Below are 23,259 nucleotides of genomic sequence, written 5' to 3'. Positions count from 1 at the left end.
TTTCGACCTGGCAACAGCTTTTTTCTTTGTAAACTTCATAAACATGACCGGTTCCAAGTTATTGAATGGTCATTAAGCTAGTGCTAGTAATATCACACTTACACTCCAAGTACCCTCCCTCGCTTTGCCCAAGCGGCCTTGATTCATAGCCTTGTGTGTGAGAAATTCATCAGATCCATTTGAATGCTCATGGTAATAACTCTTATTATATCTGTTTCAATTCGCCTTTTGGTATATCTCCGTAGTTTCAACCTAGGTCGTGGGTATTATGTTAATCTCGCTTGCCTTTTCCTCTAGCATCGTCCTCATCACTGCTCGTCAGCGTTGCCTCACTTGGATTGATCCTGAAGCTAAAGTCCACAACACCAACCAAACTGCTCACAGACCGCACCAAGCCCTCCAAGTCATCGCACACAAGCGAGCTGCAAACCTGCAGCACCGCGAACTCGGTATATCCGTGTTGCTCTACGTTCCTTACGTCGAGAATACTTCCGCTGCCAAGAGGGCTGACCATCTCCGATAACTCGGCCATACCCCCAATCGTTGAAGTGTCACTCGTCGGCGACTCCACCACTGATCCCACCACGCTGGGCTTCCGACCTGAGGGGCGCACTTCAGATCCTGTACGGGTGTGGACCGTGACAAGCCTGTGCTCGAGCTCACTGCCTCTTCTTTGCATGGTCCGCGGCTCTGGGTCCGGACCTTTGAGGTGGAGGAGCTTGCGGGTGAGCTCATTCGGTCTCGGAAGTTGCATAAAGGGCGGCAGTGATTGACCCGACAGTAGTGAGTTGGACAGGAGCGTGAGCGTGGAGAGAATGGTATGTTGCGTCGGCTCAATTCCTGCAAGGACCTGATTGAGAGCGCGCAGCCAGGCCCGGTCACTGTCGGAAGAGGGACTGGCTGGCCTGTCACGCGGCTTCCATGTGATGGTGTAAGCAATCAGCGTCAGGTACCGCATGGTGCTGGTTGACCGTCTGATGATATCTTCGTATGTGGCCCTAGGGAATTTGCCGCCGATATCGGGTTCCCATTTCTGCCATTGCGCATGCTGATCCAAGCTAGGGAGCAACAGTAACAGCTTGCCTAGGATGCGACGCCTTTCCTTCTCCATCTTGTGAGCAGGTGTGCCGGGCTTCTTGATGTCACCGTGAGTTTCTTCCATCGTCGCCTTGATTGTCTCAGTTACGACACTGAAGTAGTTGGCGAGGAGATAGAGCGAGGCGCTGAGATCCCGTCGGAGCCAGCGCCGGTCGGTGATCGGAGCCGGGAAAATGGTCCAGATGAATGCGATGAAACAACCGGCCGCTACACAGGCAAGACGATAAGGTGCCAGAAGGTATGTAGGATAGTACGGTTGTCCCGTGGCTGCGGCGGCCTTTTCTCCAATCTTCTGAACCTGTAGCTCATACCCGATGATGAGGACTTGAGTGATAATCGTGATGAGCCACACAGGCATAAACCGCGGATACTTCAAGATGAAGTACTGCTCGATGAAGATGAACAACCAGAGGAAGACGATGACTCCGGCGGTGCGCTCGACAACGATATACCAGATGATGTAGGAGAAAATAACCGCAACGCAGGTTCCGCCGACTCGACATACGAAGCCAAAAATGGACTGGCCGGCCGTGATAGTCATGCCAATGGCAATCATGATCATGGCCCAAACCAAGCGTTGCTCAGTGAAGAACGTCTGTGTGCTCTGCAAGAAAGCCATGATGCCGACTGTCATGGTCGCAATGGCGACCCGGAAGCCAAAGAGCGATTCACCTGATCCGACAAAGCCAGAAAATGCTCTCACCGAGTTCCCAAAGTGTTGCCAGACGCCGTGAGCAGGGAGATGTTCGGGATCCTTCTTCTTGTTATACCCATCACCGGCGTAGACGATGTTCGCGCCCATCTCAGCAATATCTGGCGTCTGCTCGGGGGAAGCGTCCTCGGTGCTGCAGATACCCTTGAACCATTTCTTGATGCGCTTCTGAGAAGGGATGATCAAGCGCTTCTTTGCCATCGTGCCGTCAGCCACCTTTGAGTCTGCGAACATGACCAGGTCCTGCACTGCTTCGCCCAGGGCGAGCATAAGCTTTTCCATGTACAGCATCACATAAAGCTGCGTCTGGTCGCGCTCCCGCATCCTGGTCTCGAGCTTCTTCAGGTGAAGATCCTGTCGTTCCTGTTCTGTCGCGAGCTGCCTCTCCTTCAACCAGTTTCTGAGCAGCTCTCCCTTCTTGTCGTTGAAGTCCTGCACCCTCTCGGCAAGGACTTCAGCGAACCCGGCTTCGCCTGGCTTCGAGGTCGCCTTGGCACCGGCATCCATCTCCACGTCGGCACCCTTCGTCTTCTTCGGCTTGGGTGTGAGTTCGAGGACGATACCGACGTGATCGAGTCCCTGGTCCATTGCTTCCGTCAGGATTTCGAATGGCTCCAGCAATTGGAGCATGATATCGTTCCAGACTCTCTTTTCCCGTTCCTTCTCCGCGTCCGAGTCGCCGTTGCCATCGTCAACACCCCATCCGTGCTTTTCGGAGGCTCGGCGGAAGATGTCGACAATTGTGCTGATGCCGTTCAATGGGATCATGATGCTTCGCAGGCGGTTGAAGATCTCGCCGATATCCTTGGAGTTGAGCTTGCCGTAGGCGATATCCCTCTTGGCGAAGAGGATGTCTCCGTGCATCTTTCCAAACAGTGCCGAAATCGCCAAAGCCGTGGCCTTGAGCTCGCCCGCGGCCTTCGCCTCCTTCGTCATCTCGGGCTTCTTCTGTTTCTTGTTCTTCTTGAAGACGTTGCTGCTCTTCGTCTGGTGACGCTCGAGCATGTCGGGACTGGATAACGTCTTCAAGTAGTTGAGTTGCAGAGCAATAGACTTGCGAACAAGCCCAATGGCACCCTTGAATTCACCGCTCACCACCTTCCTGCTGGAGACGGGGAACACGAAAAGTGAGACACCGGTAGCAATACCCATGGCGCAAAGCATCGCCACGGTCAGCCGCTTTACAAGCGACTCGGCGGCTGCGGTGGTCACCATGAGCGGGCCAAATGTGCAGGCAACGTTCATAAAGATGGAGTAGATCATGACAGGCAGGTTCATCGCAGGGTATTTAGCTCTCAGGGTATTCGAGATCCAAATATTGAAGAACAGCCAGACGCCGCAGACGGCAGACTGACTTGAGTTGTAGACGGGCAATCCGGTGGCTAGTTCCTCGGCGGAGGCCGTGTTCCTTCGCGCCTGGACACCAGACCACAGTGCCAGCATCGACAAGGCGCCACCGATGCAAATTCCGGTGACATTGAGGACGAGGTTCTGGAGGTATTTTCCTCTTGGGAGAATTGCGAGTGCGAGTACTGAGATAATTGGCACGAGATAGCCCAGCGTGGTGAAGTACTGTGCCACGGGCGTGGATTGGTAGATGGCGATGCCGATCAGGGGCGGTAGTGAGCCCTTGAACATCATGATGAGCGTCGGCGCGTCGAGGCCCAATCTCGCCGCCAGACCCGGCTTTGGCGCCGGCTTCTTTGTCGCCTTACTTGCGGTCGTCGGTGACCGCGCCGGGACGCCATCCGGATGAGTCTCAGTCTCTGGGGACTGCGACTCGGTGTATCGGTCAGCGTCCGGCTTCTGTTCGTCGGATGCCATGGTTCCAGTCGTTCTTTGCGTTTACGTTCACGGAATCATCGGCCCCTTGAGCGAACGAGCGGGCAGCTGTTGAATATTCGATTATGTCGTCGTGCCCGTAGATCAGTCAAACATAATGGTCTCTTGATGTCTTGTCTCTGAATGCTGCGATGATTTTGGGTTGAGTTTTCGCCCGGGCCGAGGGTGGGCGGTTTGTTTTGTCTCATTGGAGAATGATGTAATTGCGGAGTTCGCCGCGCCTATCTAGCCTTCTATCTACGCGCAGTACAGAACTCATAGTGTGCACGAATCCAGCACTGCAGGCAAGAGAGTGCCGACAGAGTTTGCGCTAATGCCGTGTTTTGTGGACTTTGTACTCGTTTTCGGTCAAGAGGGGGAGGGAAGATTACGGCGTAATAAGACCCAAAATAGCTGGTGGCCTCTAAGAAGCCTCTACTCAAGGTGAGACGAGTCAGGATTCATGCACAAGCACGGGCCTTCATCTCAACGGTAGGACGGGGTCAGCCTGTGAGATGAAGTGAGATTAGATGAGATTAGTAGATCGTTTAGTCTAGACTCATGTCTTTCGAGTTGTGGAAATGCAGAATCTGCATTCATGATTTTTGCAGAGAGAATCACGATCGTGACCCTCATGAGCATTGGCATGGGGATGTGAATTATACATCTTACTCACGAATTGACATGGGATGAGTAAGCCATACTGACACCTCATCTACCTTAGCGGCCAGAGATGAGCGTTGCTAGTGTGACACCAGCATCCGACCCGCGCTGCGATTGAGAAAGGGAGGGCGAAGTTGCAGTAGACAGCCTCAGGCAGAGTCGAATGGACAGGTGGTTCAACCCACTGAATCCAGCTCCAAGTCGACTAGGTATGCGCGTCTATCGCAAGCAAGGGCTTAACTGGCGGGCTCATCCTCAGCGCAGCGAAAGCTCAATGAGTCCTTACAAGTTCAATTAATGGCATTGAAAGAACTCCCAGAGAACCATGGTACAGCAGTATTACTCTTTCCAATATTCACAATAACGCTGAATTTCCGTAGACCCCTATCGGAGGAAATGAATGAAAAGAGTTCATTCGCATGTATCACCCCTGCATCTCAGCCCTAGAGGGCTTGAGAACCCCGCCACGTCGACTTCCCAACCACAAGCCGGCCGGCGTGTCCGGCAAAGCATAGTGGCAGAATTTTAGCCAGTTCCGAGATCGTCCGCGGAATATTGAGACTGCTCCCCGGAGAGCAGCTCCATAGTCTCGCCGAAAACTCCGTCGGCCATCGAAATAATGAATGCCAGCCGTCTTGGATGAGTGCCGTGAGGCGGCTTAGGACTGAGGATCCTATGCGACTGCTGATGAATGAGTCAGCCACGCTTCATGTAGCTTGGTGTCGGCTGGACAACACCACCATTTTCCCCGCACCCCGGATTCACTCCGGCAAGACGCCGCGCTGGCGATTAGCACCGGGGCCGTTGAGGCGAATTGAGGTGGGGAAAGTTGAGAGCCGCTTCTCAATGATGGTGCATGTACTCGAGATAACGTGATATGCTCTGGGTGCGCCTAACGAACTGGTGTGTTGCAAAAGATTGAACACGTTCATCTTTCATCCCGTCAATGGCTGAGATTCTCGATAAAGTCTGATTTCGCTGGGGCTGGTGAAGGACCCCTGTTCGGTACAGGGAGCAGCCATCTGAAGGCTACTGACCGAGTAAATCTCACCCGGTTTGTACTGAAGAATGAGTTGGTAGCATGATCTTGTCCACATTGATGAGATAGCATGTCAACTTTCGAGTTGAAGTAGCTCAGACTCATGAAATGGCGTCGTCTTCTATCGACCAGAGCCTAGAACATGTTTGTATTCGTCTTCCTACCCTCCTTCCAAGTGACTTATTTGATCCCCTATCATGATCTTTTCAAGAGGTTTCGCTGGCGTCATCACCCAGTTTTGAGGCCGTTTCCTATGCACGAGAAATATCCTGTGCCACTGAAAGCCTGATTATGCGAGCTGGCACAACGAATGGAAGCCCTTAGGTTATCCCGATCTCGTCGTAGATTGCATCTCTTCTGTTCACCCTTCGCGACCCTGCCGAAACGCAGATTCTGTGGGTTTACGAAGTCTACGTCGGTCAAGCAAATCTTCGAATGCGCTGTACGCGTGATATTCTGGCTAGGTCCTTCTGCCGGAGATGAAAGCAGTGAACGCGCACTCACGTTTCTCAGAAGAATGACAATGCATAGAGAATACAATGATCAAGGCGAACACCTCGGTGGTCGAATGATTGGCTCCGACACAAGCTCCGAGTGTGGAGCTGGGAGGCAAGCGGGAATATTAGATGACGATGAGGGGGAGGACGATGAGGGTTACGGGAGCGGGCCTCTTTCTGACCATGATCTTGATATCGTCGATCTCAGCACTTCGTCCACAGCCTTATCTGATACTCGGACCAAATTTCATCAAAGATTTCTGAAAAAGTGTGTTTTATTCGAAGCAGATACCAACACTACTTTGTCTACGGCTACTGCAACCCATACCGAGCTTTAAGAATCAGAAGAGCCTGGGAAAGGACCGTAGCCGCATGGGAACTTGATCGATCGCGAGTTGGCCATATCGCTTTTGGAAGACCAATTCTTTGCGACAACGACATGGAACACATCTCCAGGAACGCTACAAAGCCGGCTGGGAGTCTGCTGAAAGACTCTTTCAGAACCCATGGTGGAGCCAGACGTGGACTGTCCCAAGGGCCTGGTGTGCCAACGATTGAGCAGTCATCCAGTGTAGGCAGCGGATGATCAAGTGAAAGACCTTGAAAAAAGCACTGCCGTTTGCTGAGGCCTGGGACGACTTGGGGAAGACGATGGTTGAGAGAAAGAACGGGCGCATTAGCGACTGGCCAGTAATGAGAGATCGATACTCCACTGCTTTCTACCTCTTGAAGCAGGGACTCATGGACGAAAGACTATCGGATCTCCTGTGGAACATTTGGGCTAGAGACGCGGCCGATTCTCGGGACAGGTTGTTTGCGATGCTCAGTCTCGCCGGTAGATCTCGTGGCTGGTCCCATGGGGACTACCGCAGATCCGTGAAGCAGGTGTTCTGCGGAGCAGTAAGAGAAATTATCCGTGAAGAGAACAGTCTCGAGATACTGTTGGCGGCACGAAGCCTGAATAAAGAAGATGAAGCGATCTCACTGCCGAGTTGGGGTGTTCGAGTGGCGTAGTGAACATAGCCTGCTCAAGGAACGGCCGAAGCCCCTGGTTGACCGATCCCGAATTCATTCTCTCTACGCCATCAGGTCTGTCGAATCTCTCGTTGCCAACGGATATGGCTTTACGGCCTGCTCAAGCGCCATCCCAGTCGCTTGGTTCAGCCATGACCTGGACAGATTAAATGTTCGAGCTGTGTTCATCGATGAAGTGAGAACAGTTGCTTCTCTACGTGGGTTAAGATCAGATATCGGCGTCAAGAACACCATAAATGATGCGTATCTCGTTAGTCAGTCCGCATTCTTTGATGGGATGCCTCATTGGTGGAGCAAGGATGAGAAGGATGGATTGCCTAGCCTGGTCAAGGGAGTCCTGATGGCCGGTTCGCATGGTATGATGGATGAATAAGAGGCCATAGGGGAAACCATGGTATTCCGGCACTTCTTCGTCACAAATAATCAGCGTGGTCTTTATATTGGACCTGAGGGACCAATGCTAAGAGACCGCATTTTCGTTGTTGGGCGCCACGGGAACACGAGCGGGCAACAAAGGATGGGTCGACGCTATATGAGCTGGTAGGAGAGGCTCACGGTGAGTAAAAAGCATTCATTATCTACTAATCGATCTCAGCTGATTCCAGATGAAGTTCACGGCATCATGCAAGGCGAAGCCATTGCAACCAGGAAGGCCAAGATCGGATGGGATAGTTTAGCTTGGTGGCGACCCCCCAGGGAAAACAAGTCTCTTAGGAGGATATGGTCATACAATGAGATTGAGAGACAAACCGGAACCCCTATCAATACTCAGTCTAGCTACTCAGCCAGCAGGATGTTGAGGTATACTCAGCAACACCCAATGCATATGCATACCTTATGTATAGCAGATCGAAGAGAAATCAGATGATGACCAGGCGGCACGCTCAGCTTGGTTTGTGCCGGTGAGGGCAGCGGAGTTCCACGATACAAAGATGCTTGTCAAAACAGAGCTTTGTACTGAAAGCCACGGTCAGGTGTCTCTACATCGAAGAAGTAGATTTACGTATCTGTCAGTACGGGTCGATGTTCGATTCAAGAACGATTACGCCAAGTAGAAAATTGGGAATCTAGAAGAGAGAACCAGTCATCCACCAAGCAAATATTCCTAATTCTCTTGTTGGAGTACCTACTACAGTCTGAGACCGAGAATGTCTTTGGGATGTGTTGTAGGTAAACGGGGGACCACCCTTGGACCAGAACGACGGATGTTGAGGCCTGCGACCACCTTGGTATGGCAAGTTGAACAAGGAGGGCATATACTTCTGAATGAAGTTTGACAAAGGGAGTGCATCTTTGGCATTGATCCAAAACAGGTAGAAACACCGAAAAACTACTCGGTCTGTCAGGAAAGCCTTCCTGCTGGCATCGCCAGTCTGAGAGTGGTGATGCCAGGTAGTTCTCCATCACAGATCAGACAGAATCAAGCAAAGTACCTGGACTCCAAGGTCAGATACCATCAATGATCAATCAAGTGCCTTGGATCTAAGAGTATTTTACGTTCAAAAGATGATGTTTACTAACTCCATCAAGCCGACGGAACTCGAGGACCATGACACTCGTCAAATCCAAAATCAACCACCGTACTCCAGCCTCATGGCCAAATATTGATCGGATTCGTGTCTAAAGTCCCGGTTGCGCGTCTCTGTCACTTGCAGACGCATGCCCTTGGTCCGCAAAGGCATTCTCCCGCAGCTCAGCCCACGAGAAGAGTAAGACAGAGGTCCGCCGCGATCGCATATAGCGGACAGCCGAACTCTGGGAAGTGCCCCAAGCTGATCAACTGAACGCGTCAAAAACGTCATGTACAAAGTAATCTCAAGTGTATCAAAGGTGTCGAAGGATATCGTTCGGGTGGTCGCGTCGAGAGGGCAGTATCTGATCGAATAGTAAACCTGGTGACAAGATATCATCAGCGACACAACACCAATCAGAGCGGGGAGGACTCTAACACAAAATTCCCGCACACAATATCAATAGAGACAAAGTCTGTAGAAGTATTCGGAGGATTGTGAAAAAACCCAAAGTCAGAATAGACCACGCATAGAGACGCGCCTATGTAGTGCCGGCCTGAGTAACATACCTTGATACACATTCATTCGGCGTCCGAATTGATTGACGACCAGTAGAGGAAAGGGATCAGATCTGGTTCCCAGTCATTGCGGAGTTTCGTGACCCTTGAGCTGCGACAGCAACGATGGAGACCACCGAGGTGATACTTCCTGTCAGTGGTATCGGAGCCAAGATTTACCTACCTTGGAAAGATAGTGAGAGAGCTGATGTCTTCGACAAAGGGATTCGTCAACCAAGTTTCCCAGATATCCAATGTTCAGTGTGAATTTCTGACGTCCGAGGATCCTTCATTTGGGCTTCCACCATCCCTAGCCCGAATCTCCCTTTCTCCTATTCTCTTCTCTTAGCTCTATCATTCGTCTTTCCCTTATCTCTTCTCAGTCTAGACACGGCATCGCATTCAGCGCGCCGCATGGAGACGTGGTCTAGGCGCGCGATTCGGTTTCGTCGGTTTCGTTCAAACTCGATAGATTCGGTCTTGGCATCTTTGTCGACAGCCGTTCGGCCGGCTTGTCGCACGATTCGAATAAAGGACTACGAGTCATTAGAATAGTCCCATCGAGGCCTCTCTGACTCCACATGTGTTGATGGGATGGCAGGTGTTGGGTCAAGTTGGATGTTTGTTGTCGCCTCCATCGATCCATGGTGTTGAGACCAAGCATACTTGGGAGTTTTTGATACTGGAAATCGCTACGACAACGAGTTCATGATGGATCAGAAGTAAAAGAGAATGATTGCGAGGAAATAATCCAGTATATGTATTCGATTTTACCCTCTACAATCATCATCCAGTCTATACTACCAACATATTTCGCCCTCCAAACCAAACTTCAGCTCCTTCTCTCGCCCATCCAAACTATCCACGCAGCCGGCGCACCGCTCCCGGCTCTACACCATCCCGCGTTAGCATAACCAACCAAAGCAGTCTCTAAGCTTCCCAGGACCCATGGTAACCAAAGAATCCTAACCAGTCAACCACCCACTCAAAAACTGCAATTTCTCGTCAGAATGATAGCTACAAAACAAATGCTTTACCAAGGCTCGCAACTATGCGGAACAACCAGAGCCTCAGCCTTGACAGAATCGTTAGTGTGGAACTACGGACCAAACCTTCCAAAGAGACCAGATCAGACAAGAGTCCAGACGGGTACGGGGGCCCTCTCTGCCTCCCCTCCTTTCCCTCTTCATCCCCCCTCATTTCCCCCATCATCCAGAGAATCGTCACTCAGATCAGAGGCAGAATAACTGCCTCAGCCTTGGACCTCCTGATCACCAACCACCTCACTTCCCATTTCCTTTTTGCCGCCTCTTCCTCTGAGATCTGTGCTCCGGGTGTTTCATTGACTGACTTCCGCGTCGTCATTTTACCGCCACGTTCCGCGATCTTCTGCAAAGAGAGAGAGAGACTCAAGTTTTGGTCCTACCGCCAAGGTCACAATTAGAGAGGGTAAGTGAATCTCCTATGCCGAACACGCCCCGGGGAGTGTATAGGCACAAGTGATAGTGGAAATCCGTCACTAGTGGCTGGGCCCTAGCCCAGCATGGTCCTTCCTGGGAGACAGTGAGGATCTAGACAGCATTCGAAACTGCCCGCATATCTAGTGAGGTGGCGGATCAACGCGGCCGAGTGGAAGTACGATGGGTTCAAAGCTCAGTCTCAAAACACATCTCGTCCCAACTTATCCATCGGCACATCTTGGCAAGGCGACATAAAATACCACACAGACTTGCGCCAAAATCTGGCCGCGGATGTTCCGATGCAATTGCTAAAGCACGTCACCGTGATCCGTCACATTTCCCGATTGTAAAAGCCGTTAGTAGATAACTGATCGGAGCCGTAGCCCCCCCCCCCCACCCCCCCCCCAACCTGCCCCCAAAATTGGCCCGGGATTTTTCCCAGCAAATTCCAAAACACCTCCCCCCTTTTCCCCCCCTTTTCCCTTTTGAAAAACCCTTTGTAGAAAAACTGTTGGGGGCCGGCCCCCCCCCCCCCCCCCCTTCTCCCCCACGATGGTGGCCAATGGACGATCCGATCGGTGGATGGTTTGTCTCAACGGCTGTTAGACGTTCGATATCAGTCGTGGGCCGATGTCTAGTCCATTGTTCGTGTATGTATGATCGCTGTCGTCTCAACTATGCATTGACGCAGTTAGACTCTGTACAGCCGGAACATCAAACCTGTCATGGTTTCTCTCTGCACAATGTCATTGGCAGAATAATCATGGCTGCATGACACTTTTCAGAAATTTCCAATGACACGAGAAAACCATATTGGACCAGCATCTTGCCTTGGTAGACCTGCAAACCTAGAGTCCAATCTCCACCGGACCCGAAGATGCAGTATTGGCCATGGCTCGATTGTGCTCCATTTATTTGCAGAGGCGGTATCTGTACTTTGTGCCTCTACTCCGTAGCCTCTGGGCTCTGCGTCTGGGGCTCGTGAGATTTTTAGCGTCTTAGTGCTCTCTGTTGGGCAACCCGATTCTAAGCGCGATGTAACGGCGGCTTGATGAACCGCCGTGAAAGTGCAACTGTGACCTCGATTGTGGACTCGACGGATTGCCTCGCCTACTAAGCCGTGCGATAATGCATGTACGCTGTCTGGTCCCACAAGCGGTGATTTGGAGACAGTCCGGTTTGTGCAAATCAGTCTAGAATATGTTTCCAACCGAGTTCAAACGAAACGAAACAACTAAATTTCCCGATCCATCACCGGTATTTGATCCAGAAGAGGGGCAAACACCAAGGTGCTCGAAACCCCGAGTGCGCCTCGGTTGGTGATGAGGAGATCGGTCGTCAGGGAAGAGCACTCAGCACGCATCGGGACTCCAGTCATTCGAGGGTGCGCATGGTGTGCGATGTGGAGAAACGACGAGAACAAACTTCAAGTTAGGACGCCCGAGTCGATCTACCTAATTACCTACCTTAGCTTAAGCCTTGGGATTAGAAACATGTGGGTAGCCTGGGCTGGATACGATGTTATGGATGCTTTGCCCGGCTTTCTGGCTTCGAAGCGAGGAATCTAGACGGGGAGGGGGGTCAAGAAGAGCAGGATATTCGGAGAATCCGTAGATATTGGTTGTGCTTCAACGGTCTCCAAGGGGCTGCGTTGGTAAAGGATATCGTCAAAGATTGGCATGGTAGGGCATTAGTCGACCGGGCCACCTGCTAGCGAGCCGTGTCCCGCCCGATGCCCCGGACCCCATCCAGGTTCAGATATGAAGCGAAGTTCTGGCCGACAACAGTGTCAGTATCGACGTGCGCTTCCGCTGTGGGAAGCTCGGAAGAAGTGCCAGAAAAGCACATGCAATCTGGGCGCGGGATGCCAGAGCCGGCCAGGAGATTGGGGTGGCGGATGGCTGGCACGCTCCTACTTGCAGTGTAATATCGAACATGCAAGCTTGACACCAATTGACTCAGTGGGACCGCGGGTGCGCGCGTTCTCCGTCGGCCGCAGCAGTGGCCGCAGAAGACATGAAAGGCCGCAGCTGGAGAGGAATTGTGTGCGAGAATGCCGTTCCAGGCCACGATAGCCCTGACCGACGGCCGCAGAAGACTGAGCTGACAACGTCTTGATTCTGTTGGTACATGGCATTCACCAACACAGTAGAGAGTTTGATGAATGGCTTGCAGAGGTTCGTTCCTACACAAGAAGATCATCCCGACGACGCCTAAGTTGTGCATGAGATGACCCCTTTGGTCGTCTGCAGTGCTGCACTCCGCATTGCGCCCGTGGTACGGAGTAGAACCAGCCAATCCACAGTTCTGGCGCGCTGTCGGCATTCACCCTCGCAAATGACGCCAGGCGCCCCGGCGGATTGCAAGGCATGGCGAGGCCAAAGCGATCCCATTGTATGCGTAAGCCAGGCTGTCTGCAACTTCTCTCTGCCCCCAGCGTTGACTTCTTTTCTAATCTCAAGATTGAACAGTCACAGGCGCGCCTGTCTTTGCGTGATAATTTGTGCAGTCGCGCTGTGGAAGGAGGGACTCGAAACATTCATCAGGCGAGCTGAAAATAGCCAAAACATGGCGGCAATTCCCAATTGTGCATGAAACATGGGGCTCGCGTTAGAACAAAGGCGACATGGGTTCTCTGGGGTCCTTGTAGCTCGAACGACGTTGTTGCTTGCCTTCGGATATTCGACTATTTGGCGACGATGACCGGCCGATAGTGATGCAGCAGACGGACGAGTTGACTGCCAACTTCGATTGCAACCTGGTTCAGCTTCCCATTGCTGGCTCTTGGCCGTCTTCTGTGCAGACATGTTCCATCATATAATTTCGCAAAGACCCAGTCTTCATTTCCCCATGTTGCCTGCAACGTCGTAGGTGACACACACTTCGCCTTCGAGGGTTGTGTCCGTATCCGTACTTTCACAGGCTAACAGCCATCTCTGTTAGTGTGCAGCGGTCCACTATCCAGCCATTGATCCTCTTTTCCCCCCCAGCCAACCGCCTGTCGGGTTTCTCTCGCGCTCGGAAGATTTGTCGGGAGCCTTGAACCGACATGGGCTCTTTGTGAAGCGCGACGAGCATGGTTGGCCAGACTGACGTGACATTGGGGGTGCGCCACTGACAGACCGGATGACAGGCTCAGGGTTTCTAGTGGGCCGCGTCAAACGTTCCTGACGACCTGGGCTATTGGCCCTTCTTCAACGGAACTTTGCGATTCGTGAAATGGGTCTTCAAAGACCGTCCAAACGAGATTGAGTTTGCAAGGGCGACCTTGTTCTGCGCAACGAACCACAGCCCGCAAGGCGTTGAGTCGACAGACAGCTGCACAATTACTACTACCATTGAGCATCCGCCACTGCGTTGGCGACGATCTTGGGTCACGCAAAGTCGTCCGAATAAGGTTGAGACCTTTAAGAACTCCAAGATTCCGACGAAAGCTAGACTTGACTCGATCGACGTTATAGGTAGTTCTGTTCGTGCCGAGCCGAGGTATTCTCGTCATTGGACTGGTCAGTGACAGTCTTTCAGGTGCCATAAATAGCCGCGCACCATGCGAAAGTTCTTGATGAGTATCTTTCAAAGGGTGCATCAGGTGTGCGAACATAAACAACGGCAGACTCGGATTTGCTGTCTGATCCCAGAGAGAGGTCCAATTGAACAGCCTGTTTTGCATGTCAGCTCCCGAGACCCCGAATGAGCCTTGATTAAACCTCTGAGCAAGCAGAATAATTGCCGTGACACTCGGTCAGATGTGAGAAATTGCCAATCTCTCCATATCCAAACCGGCAATTTGTCCGCAAGCAAGTTGTAGAGTGGTGATGTGCGCAGGTTGAATATCAAGTTGCCCAACACTAGACATAATTGGGTAGGCTCATACTAAGTCTCAAGAGATCTCTGGCTAGGTATCTGGCATCAGAGAAGAGTATACTGCTAAACTGAATTCTTACATTGAAGGACGTTTCGAGATCGATATCTTGAACCGCTTTGCAGGAAAAGATTATCAAGAGATGACACTCGTTAGTGCAGTTCGGCCGAGTACAAGTCTTTCGGGTTGTGGGTGGTGGGTGTGGAATGAAATGAGGTGGTGGGTCACAGAGCCGATCAGCACCGTGCCGCAGGAGACCTTCGCAAGACTCCATGTGACGTGACTGCCATTGAATTCAAGAGCAGACCGTGACCAAGCCCCGAATGGGCCATCATGATCCAACAAGACTGTTGTGTCCCATAAGTGCAAGTGAAAGGCACCAAACCATGTCAAGCTGCCATCCACTTCACTCTGACCCCGAAAAGATGATCGAATCCGGGAGTTGAGTCGAAGATCCGCAACGAGGCACGACTTGAACGGCGGGTTCGCAAGAACGCCAATGTAAACAAAGCTGGGTTCCGAGGAATGTCTCTGGAACTCTACAGCTGATGCGATCCGTCCCGGGGGCTAGCCATTCAGCCACACTTGTTATTTTTCGTCGGTCTGATCGACCTTGACGGGTATCCAATTCCCGTGTCAATGCCGTGCACGGCATGACCCAGCGGAAGCCGTTGGCGGGAACTCTACCGTCAAGCTAGAATAACGGACGTTGGACACATTATTTGTATGCAGCTTCTACACTGTCGAGGCGTGCTGAAGAGGACGCCGCTTGGACAACACGTCAAATTTGGCCCAAGGACAGAATAGACAGGGAGCCAAAGCGGCCACTTGGGTCGCACTTTAATCTGGTGGTGGTGAATACATGAGGATCTCGAGTCGAATTGAGATGGTGCCTGGCCTATTCATGACTTCTGTTCTATCTCGTCTGTTATCGTTCAGGTTGGATTAGAGGATGGTTTCCCTCCTGATTAAGGAATAATCTCTGCGAGCATTCCAGCGTGAAGACATTTCTGGAGAAACTGATCAGCGGAGCGAAACCCGGCTGATAGTTACTCATCTGTAGGCCCCTGATCCCCTGCCTGCCGGACATGGAACCTATTTCGAGGGCTCTTTTCTTGGAAGCCGTAAATCGCTGCAGGGGCGTTTCACGATATTCCAGAAAGATTGCCGACGAAGGTTGTCAAAAAGGCGTTGCATAAGCAGGCGCGAAATGGAAATCTGGGGGATGATGCCATCCCGCCTCTGGCGGAGGAGGTTGTGCAGGGGGCATCGGTATGGAATAGAGTTGTGAGTTCTTCTTCTAGAAGACCCAGGGATAAATGACAGGCCGAGGCGAAACAGTAGTCCAGATGCAAGAGACTCTTAGAATTCGCAGCCTTGTCGTGTGGCCAGTGGCATGCCGGTCGAGACAGTGCAGTGCCTCCTCCTCGGACTTTGGTGCGGCGCGACCTAGTCATTATGGTGCAGAGGGGGAATAGGTGGTGTCGGCGATTGGCAGGGGCAGAGTGGGCAGAATACCAGGAGTAATCTGATATTGCATAGCCTTCCGGCGCTGGTGTTTGCTGAGCTGAGTGCGAGTGATTGCTGACAGACTGGGAAATTCTCCTTCGCGTCCCATGACGCCCCGCCGAAGAGCTTGCTCGCCGGTCAACACACAACGCCAAGAGCAAGGAGGCTGGTCTTAGAGGCAATCGTGTCGTCCATCATTGACTATAGCCGTCGTGGCCCATATGGGGGGGGGGGGGGGGGTGTTCCCGTTTTAGCTGGCAGCGATATTTATCGTGAGGCGGCTTATTGGATCGGATGAGCGTACTCCAGCCCAATGCGAGGCCAGAGTGATGCAGGGCAAGCCGCAAACGCTGCCATGTCGAAAGCCCAGGGAGGGTGATATGTCGTCGGTGATGACAACGGAGGCCTCTCCCAAACAGAACACATCGGACATTGCCGTGGTATGCGAAATAACAGACAGTGACGGAGTCATCTGAAGTGTTTGTGTCTACCCAGCGACCGCTGTGGTGAATGGTGTTGGGCGGGCGTTGACTGACAGGGCGTTGGAGTGGACGAGGGTTTGGAGGTGGACCGGAGCGGAGGACGACGGTTTATTTGTTTCATCAATGTCGAATTGGGTAGGCAGGTCGTAAGAACAGGAGGTGAATGCTGACAGTGACAAATGATCTGGAAAAGGAGAAGCATGTCGAGTATCCATAGAGTCGATTCGGAAGCGAAACAATTGTGCATGTTGAACATGTCCCGCCGTGAATCGGATTGTGGCATTGTAGTCGGCGAATTTCTTCATGCCGGTGTGTGGTGGAGGAGGGTGGGGGATGTGGGATGGGAAGGGACTCAGGGAGAAAGGGACGCCCAGAAGGGAAGGAATGACAACCCAAAGACGGAAGCGAGAGAAAGAGCCAACGAGAACCTTGGGACTGGGACGTATTGCGTCCAGTTTCTCACGTCAGGTACTGAGGTAGCTGCGTTCTCCATACAAGGCAGGTGTCCAAGGTACCTACCTACCTTCCATGCCTTATTTCAATGGAAAGCAGAGGCATCTTTTGAATACCAGCGATGAGTACCTGCCTCTTTTGAACGTTGCGCACGATCAACTCAAAGTGACAAGAAGCAAGAGGGCGATAGTACGTACGGATACGTACTGCAAATACATGGAAGTGGGGATGGGAGGAACGAACGACTTTGCAAAGTCGCAAACAGACAGCGGAGTCATCCACTTCCTCAGCGGGATGGACACAGAGGACCAGAAAGAGTGGAGATATGTCACATTTAATGGGTCCGAAATAAGGTACCTGAGTACTTCGGTACGTATCCTCATGTCAACACCTCATTGTGGTGGAAGGTGCCCTGCACTGAGCCACTGTGCGAGGAAGGAGCCAGCAGGGGAGTACCATCTTTCCTCTATCTTTGCGCACCGTGATTTTCCAGCCCACTTGTAGTGTTTGAACACCGTGTTTTGTTAGAAGTTGATGGTTTTCGCACAGTATGACCAGCCAAGGCAGGAACACTTCGAACCTGGAGTCACGTCGTGAGCGGGCATCGTCCCCATCTGTGCCTTGAATTCACCTCTCCTGCCTTGATCAAGGTAGTGAAAAACATCAATACCAAGAAGAAAGTAAATCTGTCAGGTCGTAGCTAAGATTGTTTGATCCGTTCCTCGTCAGTTGGGCCGCACGATGATGGATACGTAAGGCACCTTGTCACTGTAAGGTATGGTAAGGTAGGGCAAGGTTCTACCAAGCCCAGGCAAGGCTGGGATCATTGACAGCTGTCAAATGAGCCACTCTCCGGAGCTTCAGGACCCTCGACGTGCCGCTTGGATGCTGGTCCTGCCAACATCAGCATTGAAACTGACTATTATTGCGGATATCGCAGTATGCTAAGGTATGAATGCCTACCCGAGTCTCCGAGGTGGCATCAGAGTGTCAAGGACAAAGGGCGTGGAGGACGACAGTACCACAGCCTGAATGTGTATGTGACCATTGAGCACTCAAGTTGGTGTGAGATGGCGCTATCTATCTCAGATATCCGAATCTTTATGGAGCATCAGTCTGTCCTGTCATTCTTGTCAGCTGAGGTTCTCGTCCTGACAAAGAACTTTCAAGCACTCACGGTCCTCGACGAATCCCCCGTTTTCCCCGTGTGGCCCAGTCCGCCCCGTGTGGAGCAGCTCGGAGTTGGCCGAGGCAGGGCGCAATTGAAGATTCGGATCAAGCATGTGCTTCATCAACACGAATAGCTTAGATAGTGCAAAGGAAGGAAAAATAAACACGAGAAGAAAAAAAAAAACGTCAATCTTGTCTTGTCTTGGAAGGACGTTTTACCCGTCAAGCCAACGTTTGTCCAAGCATTGTCTCAGAAGCTTCCATTCATGCCTTGATGCCTGCTACGACTTCTTCTTTTCGCCGCGCACAGACGGCAGGGTGGAGCCGTAGGCTTCCGGTCCGGGCACGGCACCCAAGGCCCCAGGGGCAAGATCAAGAGGAGCAGGGATCAGGGATGTTCGTGTCAAGGATGTTGTCAAGCTGTCTTCTCTGCCCGTCAGGGGACAAGGGGGAAAGTGGAAAGCACGGAGGCAGTGGAAGTGGGAAGTCGGAGAGGAGACACAAAAAGTGAACTGTGAGGAAAGAAGTTTAGGCATGGGAGAGATGAAGATGATGGGCGGTGGGGGTTGACTTGGGGCGAACAAGGGGAGGAGAAAAGGACCCGGTCGTGGATGATGTTCTTCTCTCCGCAGAAATGGCCAAAGCACAGTGACTTGCAGCATCGATGGTCAAGAAATGGCAATGATGTGCCTACGCGTTGCTGCGATATTCATTTATGCCGCGGGAAAATCAAGGTGTTGAGAAAAGGAAGAGAGAGAAAAGACAAGAGATTGTCCCGATTGAATCTCAATCGGCCCATCTCTGGCGTTCACGTAATAGCTGGATGTAAACCCCTAGGGGACCTTATGCCAGGGCTGATTCATCTGAGATACAATCCATGGTGGCACAGTCTGTTTTTTTTTTTGTGGTCGGATCCCGCCGTCTCTTATTCACTGCACTTTGCACTTTGTACAGGGCAGAAAATAACCGGACAGAGCAGGGATCCTCCCATCGAGTGCAAGGCGAAGCCGCGAAGCAACAACGCAGAGACTACGGAGTACGGTAGAGCAGAGACGATTTCCGTATGCAGGCCCTACCACCCGATTGTTCCTTCCCTGCCTTTTTTTGTTGCCTTTTTTTTCCCGACATCCACCCACTCACTGACTTACTCCCATTCACCTACTTCGTGCACAGTAAAGTCAGGGTGAAAAGTCTCGAGTCACTGACCTAATCACTCAGACCACCTCACCTGCACCTCTCGTTGACTTTCATTAGCTAGGATAAGGTACCTATGTACCTGCCTACCTTACCTTACCTAGGTGAGCCAGCCTAAGGTACAGATGCAGCACCTCGCAGCTTGCCCTGTTCAGTCTTGCTCCTACCCTTACCAACGCAGCTGGCGTCACTTCACCCACCTTCACCTGCCTTAGCTCAGCTTAGCTCCAGATCAGGCTACCTTACCTACGTTACCTGAGGCAGAGACAAGACATTCGACGCATGGTGGTGTACCTCAACACGGTCCAACACGTGTGTCGGTACTTTCTCGGGCACATGGAGCACATGAAGCAGAGACACCTTAAGGCAAGGCCAACGTCTGCGCCTCTGTCCAGACTCCACGCAGTAGGTAGGCCTTGAGGTGTGGAGAGAGGCAGAAGAAGGAGGGCAGGTTGCAGGACCATCTTTCCCAATGTGGTCTGTTGCTCTGTTTCCCGTTCCATCCTCGACTGGACTCGAGAAAGGAAGTACCTGCCTTCTTTTTCCCAGCCCAGCCCAGCCCAGCCCTGCCTTACCAAGTTGCGCCTAAGGTACTCCGTACGGACAGTACCATGGTGCGGTACCTGTTTACTTGTGGCGTACATCGAGACATCACAGACGACACCCGCGCCCGTCTCGAGGACGGGCCAAGTATCGCCTACTTCCGCCATCCGTGCTTTCTCGTAAAGACGGAAGTCACTTTAGCCTGACAAGGTACCTTTAACTCAGGTAGTCCACGCATCTCCCGTCTCATTCAGCACTTACCTCCAAGGGATATCCTTCCTGCCTACTTTATTGTGTGCGCAGCAAGCAACCGGCCTTCGCGCCGCGGTCCATCTGAACGCCCCTTCCCTCTCGACCTTACGGTCCTTGCCTCTACTGTGGTAGGTATACGGATACGTACCCAGTGTAATAGGTCGTCTATCCAGATGTGCCTGCCATTCCACAACCTGCACGCTCCATTGCTCCATAGTTCCAATGGGTGTGTGGATGCATCTGGGTATTGCCTGCCAGTGTCTCTTTCCCCATCTTTTTGATATGCATGGGTTATGGCCAATACCGACATGGAACGGTTACAAAGACTGAGCGGAATGGACATGGGGAGTCACGGTAAGGTAGGGTAGGAACGGGAGACCAGGTCCCAGGTGAACAATTCAGCCAGGTGAACGCCTTTCACCTTCTCCCGTCCACCTCCTTCTTCCTCCGTGTCAATCGACAACTCCTTCCCTTGGCTATTTATCCAAGACTCTGCGAGGTAAATTATTCTTGGTTACCTAATATGAGGAAAGGGAAGGTACCAAGTCACTTTGACGTTGACTCTCGCGCCTCGCGCCCTGCAACCTCACTTCCTTCTTTTCCTTTCCACTGGTGAATATCAGATCTGTTCCGTTCACCTCATTTCTCCTCTTCTGCATCTTTCCCCCTCAGAGTTCCCTGGCCTGACACTTCATCGTTTACAAGGCCCTCACTTTGGCCGGCATTAACCTTACATGAGATCCACTTGGACATCCCGACTGATGTGGTGAGGCCCTCTGCGAATGCTCCCGTCAAAAGTTCCCTCCCGACCATCTCCGGGACCCGTGCCGTGTCTGACTTAGTCCATCATCGTCTTTTTCTTCTCGCCGCATGAACGCACAGAGCAAGTCAGGACCCGTCAGAAATTGCTTCTAAATCCGACCGGACCTCTCTTTCATCTGCGCGTTCGTCTCAGGGCCCAGCCACGTTCTTCATCACGTCGTTGTTCATCTTCAAGTCATCAATTGCTCATCAACAACAAGACGGCACCAAGACTCATCTGGGCAGCAAAAACGCATACTCCGTACCCTATGTTCGGATTACTTTCCGCCTTGCATCCACATTTGATACATCGGAGTACCCAAGCTCAACGGCATCACCAAACCCATCTTGAGATTGATTGATCATCCTCCCGTAGCAAGAACGCTCGCAATATCCGTTACTCGGCACGACACGCCCACTGCCAAACGACTTCCGCACGAGGGTCAACTCAGCCGAGTCCAGCCCAAGTCAACTTGGCTTCCCTTGACCGCCCCCAAACCGCCGCTTGACAGGTCGCTTCTTGCCGAAGGTTGTCGACTGACCAGACCCGGGACGGCCAGGGACGCCTCCGCCAAGAGACTCGAACCTCGCGGCACAGACCAGAGCGACACAGGGATTCTTCATCGGTCTCTCCTCAATCTTTCTGTCCCCATCGGAAGGCAACCAAGGCCTGGGCCTAATCTATGTCACCCCAAGAGTCCCGTCCAGCATCTGGCATCCAGTTCTTCTAAGCATCCTGATAAGTGTAGGAAGTACCTGCTCTAGCAATCCACAGTCGACCAAGACAACAGAGCCGGACGCCCACTTACTATTTGGCCCTATCTTCCGAGCTACGCCCTTGCCCGCCCTTTTTGAAGTTTGAAGGCGAACGCCGTTGCATTCAGATCGAACTGTTCGTTCCTGGGTTAGAACGTCCGGCACCTAGACATGGGCTTGGGGTGTCTCTGTGTATCGTCATCGTCTCCAAATCGCGGTTGAAATCCCCGATAATCTGAGAGCCCCTCTCAAAGAGAAGGAAAAGGGGATTCATTGGTACGACACACCGTGCATCCTACTTGGGTATCCCACCTTAAGCTGCCACACCCCCCTTCCATCTTCCACTCCCACTCCCACTCCCACTTCCAATGCTCCTTCATTCTGCTGTGTCCGTCCAGACAGTCCTGCCAGAGAAGAAACAGGCAAGCATTGGCCAAGTGAACCAGCTCTTGGGACAGGGTTCATGGCGAGGCAGGTTGGGGAGACGGAGACGTGTTATTCCTCGGCACACCCCCCGCCATCCCCAAGCTTCTTTTTGGCTCAGTGCTCACAGCTTGGCTGACCGTTTTCTTTTCACAGTATTCCCAGTCCTAATCCCATACACCCAGTTCCAGTACTCGACGTTGGACGCCTCCTCCCCATCCCCAAACGTCTCCATCTTGTACACGCCCCTTCATGCGACCCCTGAGGTACGGTACCCTCTCCTACTCCACCCGTCTTTCCCTGATCCTGACAACAGCTTCCAGGGCCATTGAGACCTAGTTGGCCTGCCCGACTTTATATCAAGATCACTGCTTTACCTCCTAGTTGCATTTTTATCAACCATCTATCTACCACATCAGGTTCAACGGCATATCATCTCGGATACTCTCCCGAAGCCTCCTGCCCTCATTCCCATCTCTTACTCTTCGCAGCAAAGCCAAACTTACTCGACACTCGACTTTTGATTTCATACTCAGCAATTTCAAGATAAAGGAGGCTTAGGTTGCGTTTTGGTGGTTGTAGCAAACTCGGACAAGTATACGCGCAACGATTCGTGCGCCCGCTCCGCGCTACTCGTAGACCTCGAGTTGTCCATTTCTGCCACGGCGCTGTCGACGTACCACTGTGCTCCTCAACTGAGAGGGACGGGTGTAGCTTGCTTTGCCATAGGTAGGCCAGACCCTGTCTATATCGCCAGCACATGCTGTATCTGTGTGGGTATGCTGAGAGAAAGGCCGTTGCCACTGACCACTTAGAAAGTAGAAAAGAGCCGCTTTCTTGGATACACTGGCACTACTATTGCTTCCTACCCTCCAACTCTCCTCTTGTTGCCTCTCCGCACAGGAACATTCCGATCAGTCTTCCCTGCTGCTGTCCTGTGTCCCACCTCGAGGGATCTGCGCCTGGTACTGTACGGATTACACTACTTCGCGCTACCATCATCTGGCAGGGGTTCAGCAACCGTCAACTTCTTTGTCGCATTAAATCTCCTCCTTCCACCACTTGTACTTCTTCCATCACTTGTCGCTGTCACGTATCGTATCAGATAAGCCTCGCCCACCCGCATCCATCATCAACGGCTCCTCGCACTCGAATAATCAAATATCGTCTTTCTTACCGCGCCGCCCATTTCGGAGATACAAAAGTCTCTCGTCGCCACGGCAGACCAGCTTTCCGGGTATCAAACCCACCCTGCTACACTGATCCAACATCGAACGAACTGCCCCTATCTCCGACGTGTCAGGATATTTTGAACATAACAGACCAACTATTTCTTTTCTTACCAAGTAACAACGAACCACGGGACACCTCACAGCACATTACATTGTCATCCGAATCATACCAATTAAACACGACGACAA

At 52.1% G+C, this 23,259-nt stretch overlaps 4 protein-coding genes across 4 annotated transcripts; 2 read left to right on the top strand and 2 right to left on the bottom strand.

Moving 5' to 3' along the window:
- Positions 1 to 271: 271 nt before the first annotated feature.
- CABS01_06590 (uncharacterized protein) lies at positions 272 to 3,634 on the bottom strand (the record flags this gene model as incomplete). Its single annotated transcript, XM_060539956.1, has 1 exon — positions 272 to 3,634. One exon carries the CDS (start codon positions 3,632 to 3,634, stop codon positions 272 to 274), a length of 3,363 nt encoding a protein of 1,120 aa, XP_060403640.1.
- A 2,889-nt stretch (positions 3,635 to 6,523) lies between these two features.
- On the top strand, positions 6,524 to 8,473 carry CABS01_06589 (heterokaryon incompatibility protein; the record flags this gene model as incomplete). The annotated part of the gene is made up of 2 exons (XM_060539955.1): positions 6,524 to 6,730; positions 8,396 to 8,473. The coding sequence occupies 2 exons, from the start codon at positions 6,524 to 6,526 to the stop codon at positions 8,471 to 8,473; spliced, it is 285 nt and encodes a 94-aa protein (XP_060403639.1).
- An 8,442-nt stretch (positions 8,474 to 16,915) lies between these two features.
- On the top strand, positions 16,916 to 18,003 carry CABS01_06588 (uncharacterized protein; the record flags this gene model as incomplete). The annotated part of the gene is made up of 3 exons (XM_060539954.1): positions 16,916 to 17,068; positions 17,429 to 17,451; positions 17,640 to 18,003. 3 exons carry the CDS (start codon positions 16,916 to 16,918, stop codon positions 18,001 to 18,003), a joined length of 540 nt encoding a protein of 179 aa, XP_060403638.1.
- A 1,311-nt stretch (positions 18,004 to 19,314) lies between these two features.
- On the bottom strand, positions 19,315 to 19,410 carry CABS01_06587 (uncharacterized protein; the record flags this gene model as incomplete). Its single annotated transcript, XM_060539953.1, has 1 exon — positions 19,315 to 19,410. The coding sequence occupies one exon, from the start codon at positions 19,408 to 19,410 to the stop codon at positions 19,315 to 19,317; it is 96 nt and encodes a 31-aa protein (XP_060403637.1).
- Positions 19,411 to 23,259: the final 3,849 nt, after the last annotated feature.

Source organism: Colletotrichum abscissum (assembly GCF_030869225.1).
Source record: "Colletotrichum abscissum strain IMI 504890 chromosome Unknown Scaffold_14.1, whole genome shotgun sequence".
Classification (NCBI taxonomy): Eukaryota; Fungi; Ascomycota; class Sordariomycetes; order Glomerellales; family Glomerellaceae; genus Colletotrichum; species Colletotrichum abscissum.
The sequence above is the reverse complement of the archived record's forward strand: the minus strand, read 5'-3'. Positions and strand labels throughout refer to the sequence as shown.